This window comes from Erythrolamprus reginae, chromosome 1, assembly GCF_031021105.1.
Source record: "Erythrolamprus reginae isolate rEryReg1 chromosome 1, rEryReg1.hap1, whole genome shotgun sequence".
Taxonomy (NCBI): domain Eukaryota; kingdom Metazoa; phylum Chordata; class Lepidosauria; order Squamata; family Dipsadidae; genus Erythrolamprus; species Erythrolamprus reginae.
Window position 1 is genome coordinate 159,340,605 of NC_091950.1, and position 18,513 is coordinate 159,359,117.

At 42.3% G+C, this 18,513-nt stretch overlaps 1 protein-coding gene across 2 annotated transcripts in view; it reads right to left on the reverse strand.

Moving 5' to 3' along the window:
* The window catches only part of MYLK (myosin light chain kinase), a 225,589-nt gene that overhangs the window by 32,667 nt on the left and 174,409 nt on the right, over positions 1–18,513 (reverse strand). For both annotated transcript variants that reach the window (XM_070730366.1, XM_070730359.1), the window contains exon 22: positions 6,337–6,639. In XM_070730366.1, the coding sequence (XP_070586467.1) occupies positions 6,337–6,639 (303 nt within the window). The remainder of the gene's footprint in view (positions 1–6,336; positions 6,640–18,513) is intronic.

Genomic DNA, 18,513 nt, shown 5'->3' on the forward strand with positions numbered 1-18,513 from the left:
TCTGGAATAAGGCACTTGTGCACACTGAACTCTTTCCAAAGTTTGGAGATACACAATATTGTTGAACTGCTTTCCTATGTGATACGACCCGCTCAATTAGTAAAACAATTCATGAACCAAGTCATGAACATTTCATGAACCAATTCATGAACATTTTCATGGATGCCAAGATGCTGGATATACTGAAAAGAAAAGTTTTAGTTCTTGATCATTTAATGGTAACATCTAACTCTTGGCTATTGTTGTATTGTATTGCTGTACTGTTGTGCACAGGGATGTAAGGCATATTTGGACTGTGCAGTAAGCAAAGCATCAAAGTCCAAGGCATTCCCATTGAGCAATGCAGACAACAAGAGCTCTAGAGCTGGTACATGCAGATTTGGTTGGGCCAATGCAAGCCAGTTTGGGAGGAGCAAAGTTTGTGCTGGTCATTGTAGATGACTACAGCAGTTTTGGTTTCTGCTATTTACTAAAAAGTAAAACAGAGGTGCTACAAAAATTTAAGCAATGGTTAAGCTTCTTAGAAAGAAGATATAAACAACAGGTATGTCAACTGCAAACTGACAGAGTTTCAGAATTCATGTCAACGAGTTTTCAACACTGGTTTGAATAGTTAGGAATTAAACATAGATGCACAAATTTGTACACAGCAGCTGAGAATGGTGTTGCTGAGATGAGAAATGGAGTCTTATAAACCATGAAGAACTCACTGCTGAGGATTCTGGACTGAGCAGGCCATACTGGGGTGAAGCCATATTGACTGCTAATTATTTAATTAATAGGCTGGGGTGATCCTTCATTAATGATATTCCATTTGCAGTGCTATATGGGGGAAAGCCACTTGTATTTGAATTCTTATTTGGGCATATCAGATTTGTAAGGTTGGTCTTTTTTTCTCCCAATATATGCTTTGCAAATAGTTCCCAAACTGACTTTTCCTTCTCCTTCATCTTATAAACTTACGTTGTTTTACACAAAAAAAGTAAAACAATTTAATGCAAGATATATTCTTTTCCATATATTATTCCTCCACTCCAAGCAGAGACATTATATAGTGGCTTTGCTAACAATATACGTATTATTTGTTTCCTTTTTTTTAAAGAAGAAAGCTTTTGGATTAACTTTCTATAAGCACTTTTGCATATGGCATTTGGTTTTTAAAATTTAGCTTCATTATTGCAACTCTCATCCTATTTGTATCTCTTAAAATACCATTTAAGGGAAAGAGCTACAACACAGATAGAATAGTGTCTGATTTGTATGCAGCGGGTTTCAGGTTAGAAGTCACCAGTTATGAGGATCAGATTGGCTATTCATGAAAAACCTCTGTTTGGAACAGTCAGAGCAGACAGTAATTATCTGATCTAGCTTAAGACAGTATCTTGTGGAACTACATACCAAAAAGAAGCTTTCCAAATTATTTTATGAGGTTTATAAATTAATATTTACTAAATGTTATAAATATAAAATTGCCACTATCATGTTGAGGATACCTTAAGCTCCAAAACTTATTAGCTGGCAGTGTACCTGGGGTCTTACTCTCACTTTTGAATGCAGGAAGTAGTAAATGCTATGCAATCAGTATCTAGAAACATAGAAGTCTGACGGCAGAAAAAGACCTCATGGTCCATCTAGTCTGCCCTTATACTATTTTCTGTATTTTATCTTAGGATGGATATATGTTTATCCCAGGCATGTTTAAATTCAGTTACTGTGGATTTATCTACCACGTCTGCTGGAAGTTTGTTCCAAGGATCTACTACTCTTTCAGTAAAATAATATTTTCTCATGTTGCTTTTGATCTTTCCCCCAACTAACTTCAGATTGTGACCCCTTGTTCTTGTGTTCACTTTCCTATTAAAAACACTTCCCTCCTGGACCTTATTTAACCCTTTAATATATTTAAATCTTCTCAATGTTCAAATGTTAATGCAATAGATTCTAAATAAAACTTGCATCTTCTATCTGAAGATTTATTTATTTTTCCATTTTTACAGATTGTTGTACTGAAGCAGAGCTATAATGCATGGCCTCCAAAGAAGGCTGGGTTCAGATTAAACACATGCCTCAGGCTTGCATACAAAGTATAATCACATTTATTATATTTCCTTTTATAACTTAAAAAGTTCACAATGTTTTTTTCCACTGACAGGGTTGTGGGGAATTTGCAGCTCAGAAGAATATTTCCTCTATATGGACCATTCTTTAAAGCAGTTGTTTTCCATTGCTTGCCTTCTTGAAGGGAACATATTCTTGACTGTGATTATATAGCAAGTAAGAATTTCAGTGAGATACCCTTAGCGAAATACTGTGTGATCAAAAAGTGAAAGAATCATACAACTATATAACCTACTGCAATGTTTTACTCTAAAATAATGCAATGAACTCTTTTATTTGGACCCAAATCTATAAAGAGGACATCCAAAGGGGAAATGGATACTGAAACACATGATCCATTCTTTATGGACTGAATGTAAAAAAAAATCTGATGTGGTGTACCTTTTAAAAGTTTTCTTTAAAAACAAAACAACTTGATATTTCAAGTGCTTAAACTTGGCTTTCTGGAATTCTTCAGATATGTTGGATTTTAATATTCAACTTCCAAACGAGGCTTTGTTCGTTGGGATTTTTAGAAATTGCTGTCCAAAAGAGGCTGAGGAAAGTTAATCTAAGATACTATTTGGGTGTTGTATTATCTTTATTCAGCAAGTTATACAGTATCGATCGTAAATGCATTTGGGTATGATTGAAATTTCCTGGGAAAAAATGAACCTTGCATTAAAAGTTTCTTCTGCCAAAGTATTTTATGGCACAAGACTGGTGTCTTCAACATGCAATTGGTAAGGTGCTTCATAAAAAAAGCTTCTAGAGTTGTTAATCTGATCCTACGCAGCTTCTGCTCAGGTAATCTCACACTATTCACAAGAGCCTATAAAACTTTTGCCAGACCCATCCTAGACTACTGCTCATCTGTCTGGAACCCATACCACATCTCAGACATCAACACCCTTGAAAATGTCCAAAGATATTTCACCAGAAGAGCCCTTCACTCCTCCACTCGAAACAGAATATCCTACGAAAATAGACTGACAATCCTGGGCCTAGAAAGCCTAGAACTATGGCGCCTAAAACACGATTTGAGTATTGCCCACAAGATCATATGCTGCAACGTCCTACCGGTCAATGACTACTTCAGCTTCAACCGCAACAACACAAGAGCACGCAACAGATTCAAACTTAATACAAACCGCTCCAAACTTGACTGTAAAAAATATGATTTCAACAATCGAGTTACCGAAGCGTGGAACTCATTGCCGGACTCAATTGTGTCAATCGCTAACCCCCAACATTTCTCCCTTAGACTCTCCACGATTGACCTCTCCAGGTTCCTAAGAGGCCAGTAAGGGGAGTACATAAGTGTACTGGTGTGCCTTTCGTCCCCTGTCCAATTGTCTTTCCTTTCTCTCACTTATCATATATATTTTCTTTCTTTCATATATCCTCTCCTCTAAGTTCACTTTACCCTTATATATATTACTACATGTCTATTTTTCTTCCTATGTATTTGTGTATTGGACAAATGAATAAATAAATAAATAAAATAAAATAAAATAAATAATAAAATGACTATTTGGTAAGAAGTTTTTTTCCTCATGTTTTCAATTATCCTTCGTCTTCATTGTTCATTTTTGTTTTGCTGCACATGTACAATGTAATCTTACATATGTATCAGATTAAAGGAGCTACCGCAATGCTATGAACCAATCAAATGATGCCAAGGTATCTAAAAGCTAAGTATCTGCTGTGGAATATAAACTCTAGAAATATTCCTTATTCTGTTCACCGTAGACCAGGGATGGCGAACCTTTTTTTCCTCAGGTGCCGAAAGAGCGTGCATGTGCTCTATCAGGCTTGTGCGAGTACCCACACCCATAATTCAATGCCTGGGGAGGGCAAAAACGGCTTCTCCCCCCCCGGAAGCCCCCCGGAGCTCAGAAAAGGTCTGTTTCCCAACTTCTGGTGGGCCCTTTTTGTCCTTCCCAGGCTCCTAAGTCTTTCCTGGAGCCAGGGAAGGATAAAAATGCTCTCCCCCACCTCCTGGAGGCACTCTGGAAGCTAAAAACGCCCTCCCAGAGCTTCTGTGTGAGCCAAAAATCAGCTGGCCAGCACATATATACATGTTGGAGCTGAGCTAGGGCAATGGCTTTGTGCCAACAGACATGGCTCCATGTGCCACCTGTGCCATAGGTTCGTCATCACTGCCCTAGGCAGTAAAATCCTGTTAGGCTTAAGAAGTTGTGTTGTTGTTTATCACTAATTTTAGTGAAACTTTCTCCTTTTAGTATATGAGGCTTTTTGCTGCAATGTTTGATGGTTTTATTCTACTTTTATCATATACTGACCAGGAAAGCAGTAGTATTATAACCATACAATAATCACCATTTTGTGATTATTTGTTTCTTCTGTTGTGTGCTATATTGTTTTCTAAATAAATAGTCTTTTAAAAAATAATCTGTTTTCCAGTTTTGTAGAGCTAGTCTTCATGTACAGAATTATATTTTCAACTAAACTGTAATACCTTGCTCTCAAAAACAGCTATTATCTGTCAATTCATTGTTGATGTACATATAAGGAAATGGCACAGTCTGTACCACATCCTGGTCATGATAATCTAAAAATACTGTACTGCAATTCATAAGCCTCCCACCATCCTAAGATCACAAAACAGTCCTTTTTGATAGATGTATGTATCCCTTTTCCTTAATAACTTAAAATATTTTAGGCTTATTACTTCAGTTACCATATAACAGACCTGCAAAGTAATTCGGAACATCATTTTAGAGATAGGAACTCAAATTGCAAGGAAGAGCAGATTGCTATTATAAGATGCCTTATGGGCAACTGCTCCATAAAACTCTAATTTGACTTTGCTAAATAGTAAAGGGGAAATGATATAACCTACTACTTGTTGTGATTCCGTCTGAGGCCCCTCAGGGAACGGCTGATCCTCTGCCGGCTTCCTGCTCATAGGGGCAGGATGAGGAACAGGAGGTTCAGGCAGACGGGGAGGAGGAATCTCAGGCTGAGGGAGAGGGAGGACAGCCGGAGTCCCCCGAGGGGGAGCTCTCCCCAGCAAGCAGCCTGGATTCCTTAGATGAAAATGCACAAGCAATCATCGATCTCCGGCAGAGAAGAGCAACACAACGAAGGGGACAATTAGCCAGGTACTTTCAGCACTAAAGAGGCAACAGCTGGGTTTGGGTGTGGTGCTCTCTGGAAAGGCTAAAAGGCAGACCCACCCTTCCTGGCTTGTGGAGTATTATCTTTGGGAGTCCTGGGACCTGGCTGTGATCTTTGGTGTCTTGGAATTCTGGTTTGTGACTTTGAATACTGAAACCTTGGGGGGAAAAGGTGTGGGTCTTATTCTCTACAGTGGTGGGTGTGCCAGCAAGAAGTCTGCTGTATTGTCTGGCCACCAGGACTCTGCTGTGAAGTCTCATAGCCTGCCTGTTGGGAAGAACAGGTTTTTCTCTGTGTTTATTTTTCAAACTATAAAGTGCTTTTGCTTTTACCAGCGTGTCTGGCTGCTTTTTCCAGTTGGTGTTGAAGTCTGGGGGCACCCAGACAGAACACTACTTAAGTATGTTTTACTTACACCAAGCTATCTAATAACTCATAACCAAACTAATGTTTAAATGATGAATTACCAGGAAGAAGGTGATGAACTGAATTTTTGCAAATTCTAACAGCAAAAGCTCTTTTACTTTGCTGAATTTAAAGTAGAAAGATAGCAACAAAGATTCAACTATAATTCATAAGAATAAAGCAAACATATTTCCCAAGACAATAACACTCATTTCCAAGTACCAGTATTCATTATCAAACCAAAAAGTTTGGATCTTTCAACTAACTAGATCCTATTGAGATACAAATAGACAAAACCTCCATTTTATAATTTTATTGGATTTAGAAGCTACATGACAGCCAAATGACTCTGGGTAGCTTACATCTCAAAAGCAAGAAACAATAAAACAAAGGGAAAAAACTTCATACTTTGGAGGGGGAAACCTACCTCATCAAAAAAGCCAAAAACAACAGAGGGTCAATAACCACTCTAACCCCAAGCCGGGAACAAAGTCAGATTTTCAAAAGAATTACAAATTAATTGTAGGGTGGGAGACATATGGGGGATGCTCTTCCAGAGGGCTTTCGTGCGTGTTCACATAACCCACCCTCACTTCCTCATTTTTATAAAGGGATTGGGTGCATATATAGCAACTGGCATTCCTATGATATAGAAATATTTCAAAGCATAATCCCTTGTGGTAGACTTACCTTCTTCTTTCTTTCCTACTTTTACTAGCTCAGATTCTTGACTTGGCTCACTGATCCCATACACATTAGCAGCTCGTACCCTGAATTTGTATTCCCGGTCAGCTAGAAGATTTTGGACGCTGTATGAAGTGCTGCGGCAAGTGGTGAGATCTGTCCATTTCTTGTCTACTGTGTCCCATATTTCCACGCTGTAGGATTGCACCGCACTTCCACCATCGTATGAGGAGCCGTACCATGAAAGGGTAAGGGAAGAACTCCGAATGTCAGAGGCACAGGGAGTTCCTGCTGGAGGATCAGGCTTATCTGTAGATAGGGAAATGTATATGCAATGTGTTGTAGTTAATCATCATCATCACCATCATTATCATCACCACCACCACCACCACTGTGCAGTTATGAAATATCACGACCTGGCCATCTTATTTATTTATTTATTTATTTATTTATTTAGATTTGTATGCCGCCCCTCTCCGCAGACTCGGGGCGGCTCACAACAAAGTGAAAAACAATTTATAACAAATCTAAATTTCTACTAAAAACATTTTAAAAGCCCCATTTTCTAAACACACATACATACACACATACCATTCATAAATTGTATATGCCTGGGGGAGATGTCTCAGTTCCCCCATGCCTGACGACACAGGTGGGTCTTAAGGAGCTTACGAAAGGCAGGAAGAGTAGGGGCAGTTCTAATCTCCGGGGGGAGTTGGTTCCAGAGGGTCGGGGCCGCCACAGAGAAGGCTCTTCCCCTGGGGCCCACCAACTGACATTGTTTAGTTGACGGGACCCGGAGAAGGCCCACTCTGTGGGACCTAATCGGTCGCTGGGATTCGTGCGGCAGCAGGCGGTCTCGGAGATATTCTGGTCCAGTGCCATGAAGGGCTTTAAAGGTCATAACCAACACTTTGAATTGTGACCGGAAGTTGATCGGCAACCAATGCAGACTGCGGAGTGTTGGTGAAACATGGGCATACCTAGGTAGGCCCATGACTGCTCTCGCAGCTGCATTCTGCACGATCTGAAGTTTCCGAACACTTTTCAAAGGTAGCCCCATGTAGAGAGCATTACAGTAGTCGAACCTCGAGGTGATGAGGGCATGAGTGATTATGGATGAAATATGTGAGATGATACCCATTGTCATCGGGGCACTTGGCACCATGTCCAAGAATTTTACAAAGTTCATCAAGAAATTGCAGCTCCCTGTAACACCACCAGCAGAACTGCAAAAACCTGCACTATTCAGAACATACATTTTAAGAAGATACTCAGTCGACACCAAGGATGCTGGCAGCAACCTGTATGAACCATCACAGCCAGTCAATGATATTTGTGATACATTTTGAAATGTTCAATTGACTTGAGTTTCATGTTTTATGAAATAACAACAACAATAGCATGTTGTTTTTGTTGTTGTTGTTGTTGTTGTTGTTGTTATTATTATTATTATTATTATTATTATTATTATTATTATTAACATCTATTTGCCGCCTATCTTGCTCTGGGGCTATTCTAGATGGCTTACAGTAATAAAAAGGGGGGGGGAATGAAAGGAATATGAACAGAATGGAATTAAAATAGAGCCATAAAATACAAAATGAAAAGATGAATATGATAACCAAAAGTGAGCATTACATCAGCAAACCAACTTTCTTATTTGTCATACAAAGGAATGACAGCTTGAAGTAAATTTGGAAAGTTTTGTTTTTCTCAAGACAAGTCACACTTTAAGACTTTACATACACAGTGTTGGACACAAACCTCTTGTTAGATTTGAAGAGTCCTAGAGGGTTTCTGTAATCCTGCACTCATGACTTACTTAAATCATGGATTCAACAATGTTATTTGATACTCAACAATGCCTTACTTTTCATTTATCATCCTTATTTAGGAGACAGTAAGAAACAGAAATGATTTGTCAGCAGGAGAGTCTTTGGTCATTCAATTATTATCCGTTGTAGTGATTTAAGCTACATGCAAGGATCAAGGGATCATTTTTGGCCAAGACACTGAGCAAATGATACAAATCAGCATATTAAGGTTTGTGTGGCTGTGCAATGCCTGATATTTGCATGCAAAAAATAATCTATGGCACATTAACATACGTTTACTAAATCACACAATCATGGTTCCCTGACACAGTACCATACCCTAAAATGAAAGTAAGCATTTTCTTGTCCAGAGATAAAAGAATGTTTCCTTCTTTCTCTGATGGCCAAACAGATATTAATGTAATTAATACTAGTAAAACCAATTCAGTGTATTGAAAATTAATGATTCGGTTCTATAGCAGGCCTTTCAAATACTTAGAATTTATTAATGTTTTCATAGACTCTTTAAATTCCTGTGAACAGCCATTTTCCCCCTCTAGAGTACAAATTTAAAAATGGTTTTAGGTTAAGTGTTAGATGCAGTATCCACAAATGACTGATAACATTTTGTACTGAATGTATTAATTGTATTTCTTTCCCACTTCTCTCTTACAAATTGCAAGTATTTTAGGGATAAGAATTTTCTGTATAGACCAGTGATGGCGAACCTATGGCACAGGTGCCACATGGAGCCATATTTGCTGGCATGCAAGCCGTTGCCCTAGCACAGCTTCAACATGCATCTGTGTGCCAACCAGCCGATTTTTGGCTTGCACAGAGGCTCTGGGAGGGTGTTTTTGGCTTCCAGAGAGCATCCCGGGGGATAGGGAAGGGCGTTTTTACCCTCCAGGAAAGCCTTTGGAGCCTGGAGAAGGCAAAACATCAGAAGTTGAGAAACAGGCCATTTCTGGCATCCAGAGGGCTTCCAGGGGAGAGAGTTGTTTTTGCTCTCCCCAGGCATTGAATTATGGGTGTGGGCATGTGTGCATGCTATTGTGTATGCTCTTTCGGCACCCGAGGAAAAAAAGGTTTGCCATCACTGGTATAGACTATTTAAGGGCCAGATGTTATCGTAGTTGCTTTCTGATCTTAAAATATATTCTTTTTAAAAATGTTTTTCAATAAAAGCTAGACATAATTTAAAATAAAAATTCAATTTCCAAGAGTGAAGATTAATGTTTGGAACCCAGCACAATATATAACTGTAAACACTAAATCAATTTAAAAGAAGCATACCGGTAAATTTCCTGTTACTTGTATAGATACACTAACAGCAAAAGAGCAAACTGTTTCAGTCCTGAGGAATTGGGGTGCTTTTCAAAGAATTCAATAAAATGCTTTCACACATCCATAAAAGCTATTTTACAAAAGAGTACAATCCTAAACAATCCGCTCTGAGTCTTCGGAGAGGGGCGGTATACAAATATAATAAATAATAATAATAATAAACATATTTACTAAGCTAATATTTTTGTTATATAAGTTGATTGCCCTTTGAAGAACCTATCACCAATTGTAATAATATAAGCTATAATTTCTGGGTCAGGGCTCACTGTTCCTTATGCTACATATTATAACAACAGACTATAAACTATGGCCCATACTGGGAAAGTTGGACAAAATCAATACAGTCTAGATGCCATAGGGTAGGGTAAGCAAGGAGAACCCTAACAATGGCTACCACCAAAGGCAGTCTTCAGATTGAAAAGTATCAGACCTTGAAAATACATGTTGAGAGAAACAAAGACAAGTTTTTGCCTTCTTGATGTGCTTCCCAGCAGAACTGGTTGGCTACTCTGGGTAGCAAGATGCTGTATTTCCTGAATCATCAACTAGAACCACTGCAAAACTCTATGTTTAATGAATGGACTTTAAATACCACTAATTTCAATGGAATCTCTTTTCAAGCATCTATATTTGGCTGCAGCTTTATGGCAAATGCTATTAACTGATATCAAATTAGTGGATTTGTTCATGTTTATTCAGTAAGGAAGAAAAAGATTGGATACATATAAGAAGTGATATTTATGAATGGACTCTGTATGTTATTATGTATAAATATTAAAGTTTTCTTAATGTATAAAAGAAATAATTACATCTGGAAATATTGCAAATAAATAGATTTATGATGTTTGATACAATTGTGTCATATTCATAGTGTAGTGTTAGTGAAAACCCATTACTGGGTCTCTCCTTTGTTTTTTAAATACACAGATGTTTTGTTTCCTTCTTGGCAGGAATGAATTAGTTGCATTAGTAGCATTCACAAGTAATGTTGGGGGTTTTTATTGAAGAAGTTCTTTAGTGTTTAATCTTCAAATGTCAATATTTTATTACTTTTCATCTTTTGTGCAATATCAGCAATATTAGAAAGCATTTGGAAAAGAAAAATGCAGAGTAAATTTCTCTCTCCACAAATTTGTATTTAATTTATCAGCATTATTAAGGCATAGAAAAAGCATTTGATAAAGTGACTAAATTAGTGGATCAAGGAAATGCTGGTTATATAGACTTCAGTAAGGCATTTGGTAAAGTAAACCACAGCCTTTTTCTTGATGAGATAGAACAATGTGGGATAGACAATAAAACAATCTGATGGTTTTGCAGTTGGCTGACCAAATGTATTCAGCATCTGGCTGTCAATAGAATTACATCCACATCCAACAATATTGGAAAAATGAAAACGTACTGACAGAGGAAGAAGTAATAGAGAAAATAATAATGTGCATGGAAATGGATAAACTAATATTGGAATTAAAAAACAAGGAATATTATGACTGTTGGAGCAAGTTCTATTGTTGGTTGGAAAAAAGGAAAATGTCATTTTAAAAAGAGGAAAATAAAAGATATTTCTTGGTGATAAAGGGTTAAGAAAAAATAGATACGGAAGTAAGACCAATGTATAAAAACTTAATAACAATACGTTAAAAATAGCTATGTAATAGGTTGTGAGCACAATAAGAAATGGAAAACAGATTTACTACACAAATGTCCAATGTTTTAAAATGACTTTTGTCTTTTGTATATATGTGTATAAATAAAATCTTCTATTTAAAAAAAGGAATTACATCTACAAGGAGGGAAGCATGCAGTGGAGAACCTCAAGGTTCCATCTTAAGCCAAACATTTTTCAATATCCTCATAAATGACCTAGACAGTAATGGGCAGCCAAAAATTTTACTGCCACACTGTGGGTGTGGCTTAATGGTCATGTGACTGGGTAGGGGTGGTTTGCTGGCCATGTGACCAGGTGGGAGTGGCTTGAATGATCTTCTTGCACCTCAGGTGGGGGGTGGTCACGTGTGGCTGGAGGGGAGCCAGGCAGGAGAGGGAAGCTCATCTGAGGCCAGGAAGGAGGAAAGAGGAAAAAAGCAAGGAGCACAGATGCAGCAGCAGTAGGGAAAAGAAAGGAGAGCCTAGCCCAGACCAGTAATCCAGGAAGTGACTGCCACCGATCAGCTGGAGCTGCGCACACATCTTCATTTCCACCAATGGAACTGCATCCCACCCCCGTCCTGCCTGCTGCCCACCCGTCCTGCCTGTTGCCCACCCTGGACCTAGATAAGAGAAGCAAAGGGATGATCATCAAATTTGCAAATGATACCAGCTGGGGGAGAACTGCTAACACTCAAGATTCAACATTCAGAAGACTCTTGTCATACTTGAGCACTGGGCCCTATCCAACAAGATACAATTCAGTGGTTCTGCATTAGCTAGGAAAAACCAAATGGACAGGTACGGAACAGGCAGTACCTGGCTCAACAGTAGTGAGAGAGATTTAGGAGTCTTGGTAGACCACCACTTAAATATGAATCAGGTGGCCAAAAAAGCAAGTGCTGTCTTAGGCTGCGTCAACATAGTTCCCTATTGATGTTGCTTGTCAGGAAGTTAGAAAAAGTTATCGCGTGACCCGAACAGTGCAACCATTATAATTATGAGACAATTGCCAAGCTTTTGAATTTAGATCACATGACCATGCAGATGCTACAACAGTCATAAGCATGAAAATGGTTAAAATAGGCGTTGATTGCTTACCTGAACGCCTCTTCTCGTACGGTGAGCGGGTACAGCAGTCACATGGGTTGCTCATGTCCAATCCGGTGGAACTGAGCCTAGTATTAAAAAAGCTTGCCGGATCCGCCCCTTCCCCAGAATTCGCGAATCCATAGACTAGGCTCAGTTGTGAAGCTCTGTAGTGTTCAACTCTCATTGTTAGAGGAAGAAAGATATAGAAAGGTAAAGAAGACACATACAAGGGCGGGAAGTGACTGCTGTACCCGCTCACCGTACGAGAAGAGGCGTTCAGGTAAGCAATCAACGCCTATTCTCCGTACTGAAGGAGCGGGTCCAGCAGTCACATGGGACATACCCAATAGATGGTCCCTAGGGTGGGATTAGCTTGCTATCGTGTGAGATAACGGATTGGAGTACCCTTCTGCCGAAGGCAGCGTCCGCTGAAGCGTAAGAATCAATCTTGTAGTGCCTGATGAAGGAATTTGGCGAGGCCCAAGTGGCTGCTTTGCAGACCTCCTCCAACGGGGCTTGAGTCGCCCAAGCGGCCGAGGTGGCTGCGCTCCTGGTGGAATGCGCTGTTATGTTCCTTGGAACTGAGAGGGAGGCCGACTCATAGGCCTTAGATATAGTCCCTCTGATCCAACGGCCTATTACTGTTGAAGACACTTTGGCCCCCATGACTCTGGGATGATAGGCTACAAAAAGTGCTTCTGACCTCCGAAAGGGTCCTGTGCGTTGGATATAGATTCTCAGCGCTCTGGTGAGATCCAGGGTGTGCCATCTAATTGCCAAGGGATGGTCTCGTTGGAGGCAGAAGGAAGGTAGGACAATATCCTGAGATCTGTGGAACATGGAACTGACCTTGGGTAAGAAGGTGGGGTCCAGTCGCAAGACTACCTTGTCCTGATGGAATTGACAAAGGTCCTGCCTGATTGAGAGGGCAGCCAGCTCCGAAATGCGTCGGGCAGAGGTAATAGCCACCAGGAATGCTACCTTAAAGGATAGGTACCTGAGGGACGCCGATTTTAGGGGTTCGTATGGTGCCTGCGTGAGGGAATGGAGAACCCGTGGCAAATCCCAGGATGGGTACCTGTGGACCTTGGAAGGTCTGAGGTTGGCTATGCCCTTGAGGAATTCCTGAACTTCAGGGAAGGATCGGAGAGGCTGTCTGCGGGGACCCCCTAGGACAGATGAAATGGCTGCCAGATGACGCCGGAGGGTGCTGGTGGAAAGTCCTTTATGGAAGCCTTGCATAAGGAAGGAAATTATTCTGTGTATGGGGATGCACAGAGGGGAGAGACCTTCCTGTAGACACCACTGGTGAAACTTGGACCACGTGTGGTCGTAGATTCGATTGGTCGAACCCCTTCTGGCCTTTAAAATGACCTCCACTGAATCGGGGTCATGACCACGCAGTTCTAAATCTCTCCTGATAACAGCCAGGCGGTGAGGTGGAACCACTCCGGGTCTGGATGGAAAGAGGCCCCCTGCCGCAGCATATCCCCCGAAACGGGGAGTCGCCAAGGGTCCTGGACGGACAGCTGTTGGAGATCCGCGAACCAGGGCCGGCGGGGCCAGTGAGGGGCGATTAGGATTACTCGGGCCCTCTCGGTGAGGACCTTGTGAATCACGTCCGGGAGGATTGGAATTGGAGGAAATGCGTAGAGTAGGCCTGGAGGCCATGGACTCCGGAGGGCATTGATTGCTTCCGCTCCCGGGGATGGAAATCTGGAATAGAAGCGAGGGAGTTGGGCGTTCGCATTGGTCGCGAAGAGATCCAGGATTGGTAGGCCGAATCTGAGGGTGATTTGATGGAACAGGTCTTGATGGAGGTTCCACTCTCCTGGGTCTATCGTTGCCCGGGATAGCCAATCCGCCTGGACGTTGAGACTCCCCGAGATGTGATCGGCTAGGAGCGACTGGAGGTGTTTTTCCGCCCAAAGGCCCAACTTGAGGGCCTCCCTCATGAGAGCCTTGGATCTCGTGCCCCCCTGTCTGCAAATATGGCTTTTCGTGGCAATATTGTCGGTGAGAATGAGAACGTGCCGGTTGGGAATGCGAGGAGAGAAATGCTTCAGAGCCAGGGAAACGGCTCTTAACTCTAGCCAATTGATTGGCCTGGAAGCTTCCTCTGGGGACCACGTGCCCTGGGCTATCATCCCCTGGGCGTGGGCGCCCCATCCCGATAGACTGGCATCTGTGGTGATGACAAATTGACCCGGGCACCTGAACGGGGATCCTCTGTCCATGGCCGGAGACTTCCACCACTTGAAGGATCTGCGAACACTCAGTGGGATGACAATGCGTCGATTTGAGTTGCTGTGCCCTGATCTCTGAAAAGGTAACAGGAGCCACTGGAGTTCCCTAGCATGAAGGCGAGCCCAGGGAATGATGCCTATGCATGACACCATCTTCCCCAAAAGGGAAGATAGAGTGACTATGGAAACTGAAGAATTAGATAAAATGTTAGAAATTAACTCCACTATACTGAGTTTTCTCTCGGGAGAGAGAAAAACCTGGGAGGATTCTGAATCAATAATGGATCCCAGGTGAGAAATGGATGTGGAAGGTTGGAGGTGGCTTTTATCAAAGTTGATGGAAAATCCATGGTCCTGAAGGACTGACATGGTGACAGAAAGGTCTGTTTTCACTTTCTCTAGGGAGTTCCCATGAATCAAAATATCATCAAGATAACATAAAATGTGGATGGGAAACGCCCGGATATAGGCCGCCAGGGACCCCAAGAGCTTTGTAAAGACCCGAGGGGCCGAGGAAAGGCCAAATGGCATCGCCCTATACTGGAAATGCCTGCCTTGAAAGGAAAAACGTAAAAATTTTCTGTGGCATTTGGCTATAGGAATGTGAAGGTAGGCCTCAGTGAGGTCTAAGGAGACCATGAAATCTCCCGAGTGAATGGCGGCCAAAATAGAAGACAAGGAGTGCATCTTAAACTTCCTATATTTGATGAATAGATTTAGTCTCTTTAAATCCAAAATAGCTCTCCAACCTCCGGAGGACTTTGGAACCATAAATAGGATGGAGTAAAAACCTAGGCCCTTCTGACCGGAAGGGACCGGTTGAATGGCTCTGATGGACAATAGATGAGAAATGGCCTCCTCCATACGGTTACAATCTGAGGATGACCTGGGAGAAGGGCAGGAAATAAAACGTTTAGGGGGAGGAGAAATAAATTCTAAAAGAAGGCCTGTTTGAACAGTGTCAATGACCCAAGGGTCCTTGGAGGTGAGACGCCAATTAGAGGCGAAATGAGCTAGGCGACCCCCTATGGGAATAGAGGTAAGATTACCATCTAGGTTTTTTTGAAGCCCTGTTAGAGGAAGCTCCCCTTTGGAAGCGAAACCCTCTACCCCTGGAGTTCCTACCTTGGGAACGAAAGCGGGGGGAATACTGACCTGGAGATCTCTGGTAGGAAGCCGCTTGATCTTGCTGGCGCCCTGGGCGACGAAAGGACTGCGTTTTGGTAGCCTTTTTTGTGGTTGGACCCAAAACTTTCTTCTTGTCCGTGGTTTCCGTGAGGAGTGGATCCAGAAGATCACCGAAGAGAAGGTCGCGCTTTAAGGGACCCTGGGATAACTGCCACTTTTGGCGAACTCCCGCTTGCCAAGGGCGAATCCATAGGAGTCTTCTTGCCGTAGTAGAAGCTGCAATAGACTTAGCAGAAAATCTAGTAGATTGCAAGGTGGCATCAGCCACGTACTGGGCAGCTGCAAAGACCTTGTTGAAGTCTTGTTGACCTCTCAAGTCATCGGGAGGAATATGCTGTTGAAGTTGGCGAAGCCACAGCAGCATGGCTCTGGAGAAAAAGGAAGCCGCTGCAGAGCTTTTAGTGGCCCAGGAATCAGCGGTGAATCCTCTTTTGAGCATTTGCTCAATGCGCTTGTCCTCTGGGCGGAGGACTTCCTCCGCCTCGCCTGGCACAGCCGCTGCCGAGTGAAGAATCTTGACAGGTTCATCCGGTTTGGGAAAGGATAGAAGCTCTTCATAGGAAGAGGAAAGTTTGTACAACTTTCTGTCCTTGGTGGAGGGATTAAGGCCAGAGGCTGGAAATTCCCACTGTTTGAGTAAAGCATCTTTAAACAACTTAGGCATAGGAATTACCTCGTTATCCTCCTGTTCCTCTGTGAAGTAAGGTAAATTCTCCTCCGGGGGATCAGTGGAAGTGGAGGCTTGTTTCTCCTGGGCCGCTAATCCCGTAGAAATTCTAGCTTTGAGGAGGAGAGATTTGAATAATTGAGAAGGAAAAATAGTAATTGGAGGAGGAACCTTTATTTGGGATTCCTCATCATCTGATAAGCCTTGAAAAGCATCCTCATCATCCTCTATATCCTCATATTCATCCTGGGAGGAATCTGAATCATCCTGCATAGGAGCTCTGACCGCTGGGGGAGAACCCAAGGGGCGGGAGGAGCGAGAAGGAGGAAGAGGTAAGGGAAGCTCATTGATGGTGGAGAGTTTGGCATCAATGGCTTTGGACAACACAGCAAAAATAGACTGGAACTCAGGAGGTAAGCTGGAAATATCAGCAGAAATGGCAGAAGAATCCCTAAAGGCCTGGGAGGATCCTGGCTGGGGGGAATCTTCAATAATATCTGGTTCCTCTGGACCTATGCCCCATAGGTTAGGTTGGGGTCTGTCTAGGTTTGGCTCATCCAGAGATAACACAGGGACCCCAGAAGGAGGAAGACTAGAAGCCTCTGGTGGGTCTTGACTACTGATTACTTGGGCCTGCACTTTCAAACGTTTTGCTGATTTGTCATGGATTTTTTGTAGGGCTAGGTCCCTTCTCTTCTCGGCCCTGGTGACCTTGGTCGAGGGGCGGGCCCCTGGAGAAGAGGAGGAAGAGGCCTGGGGGATACTAGTAATCTCATCGCCTGTAGGCCTGGCCTCTCTGGGACCTTTAGTTGTGCCTCTCTTGGGAAAAGTAGCCATAGTCTGACAATTAACAGAAGACAAGGCTGAGCCAATAACTGAATAATAAGGAGAAGAATTTCAAGGACTTCCCAAGAGGAATGGATCCTGCTTCGAGGCCTCGAAGCTGCTGAAACTTGAGGACAATCTGGGCAAACCCAGAGTTCGTGCCCCCAAATCCAGCGGGGCCAGCCTCCCTAAACTTTATAATTAAGTAAACCAAGGCACTCTGGTTGGAGGCTTAGCCGGTGGAGAATTTAGCCTGGGACCCCCAAGGCCCGCTCCGGGATCCACGCGGTGGACTGAGGCCTACGCGGCTGGCAGGAGGCCAACACGAGAGGCCTAGATTTAAAAAGGGCGCGAAGGCCTTCGCGCCGAAAAAATCGCCCCGTAAATTTCTTAAAGGGGAAGCGATCGACTAAGTCCAGGAGACTAGAAGGCGTCTCACTCCGCAGGAGGTATTTCTTAAGCCCTTAAATATATTGTATACAATAAATAATCAATAATTCAATAGATTAATACTTGCACCAGGACCTCCAGGCCAAAGGATTAGAAGAATCCACAAGCGGCCGCAGGAATCGTAACCGGCAAAACCGCCGGGGGGAAACGAAACCGCAACTTCTCCAAAGGAAAAAAGCCGAGCCGCAAACGGCTGGCGCTATTGGTGCAAGTAAATAATAATGATAAAACAAATCTTACTACTTTTGAAGAAAAGGATCGAAGGGAAGGTGTTAGAATGTTGAACGAGCTATCACAATACAACCGCAGGATATGCGAACTGAGCGAATTCTGGGGAAGGGGCGGATCCGGCAAGCTTTTTTAATACTAGGCTCAGTTCCACCGGATTGGACATGAGCAACCCATGTGACTGCTGGACCCGCTCCTTCAGTACGGAGAATTCACTTTTTTTCAGTGCTTCAAATGGTTACTGAATGACCTGTTGTAAGTCGAAGACTATCTGTACTTGTTATACATGTGCAAGCGTGTTTCTAAAAATGGGCACAAATATTTCTGTGCATGCTGAAAATCTATATATGGAGCCATGTATACCTACACATAATTATTCTCAGAATTTGGCAGCAGAAGTCAAGGGTACAATGTAACTGTTACGGTTCCCTGCAACAAGGTCACCAATTAAGTGCTTTAATTTTTTTCTCATGATCAAGTAAGGACAAAATTAAAAGAAAATACGTGGACATAACTGAAATAGGTAGGTCTAAGCCGTTCCTTCTAAGGGTCCTTATTCTGTCTATCCTATGAATGGTCAATATTTACTAGACTTGGTTGCTTCCAGGAGGATGTCTACAGGAATTCTACAGCCTTCCAAACTTTTAACTGATTCATTTCCTTGGAAGGAAGTACA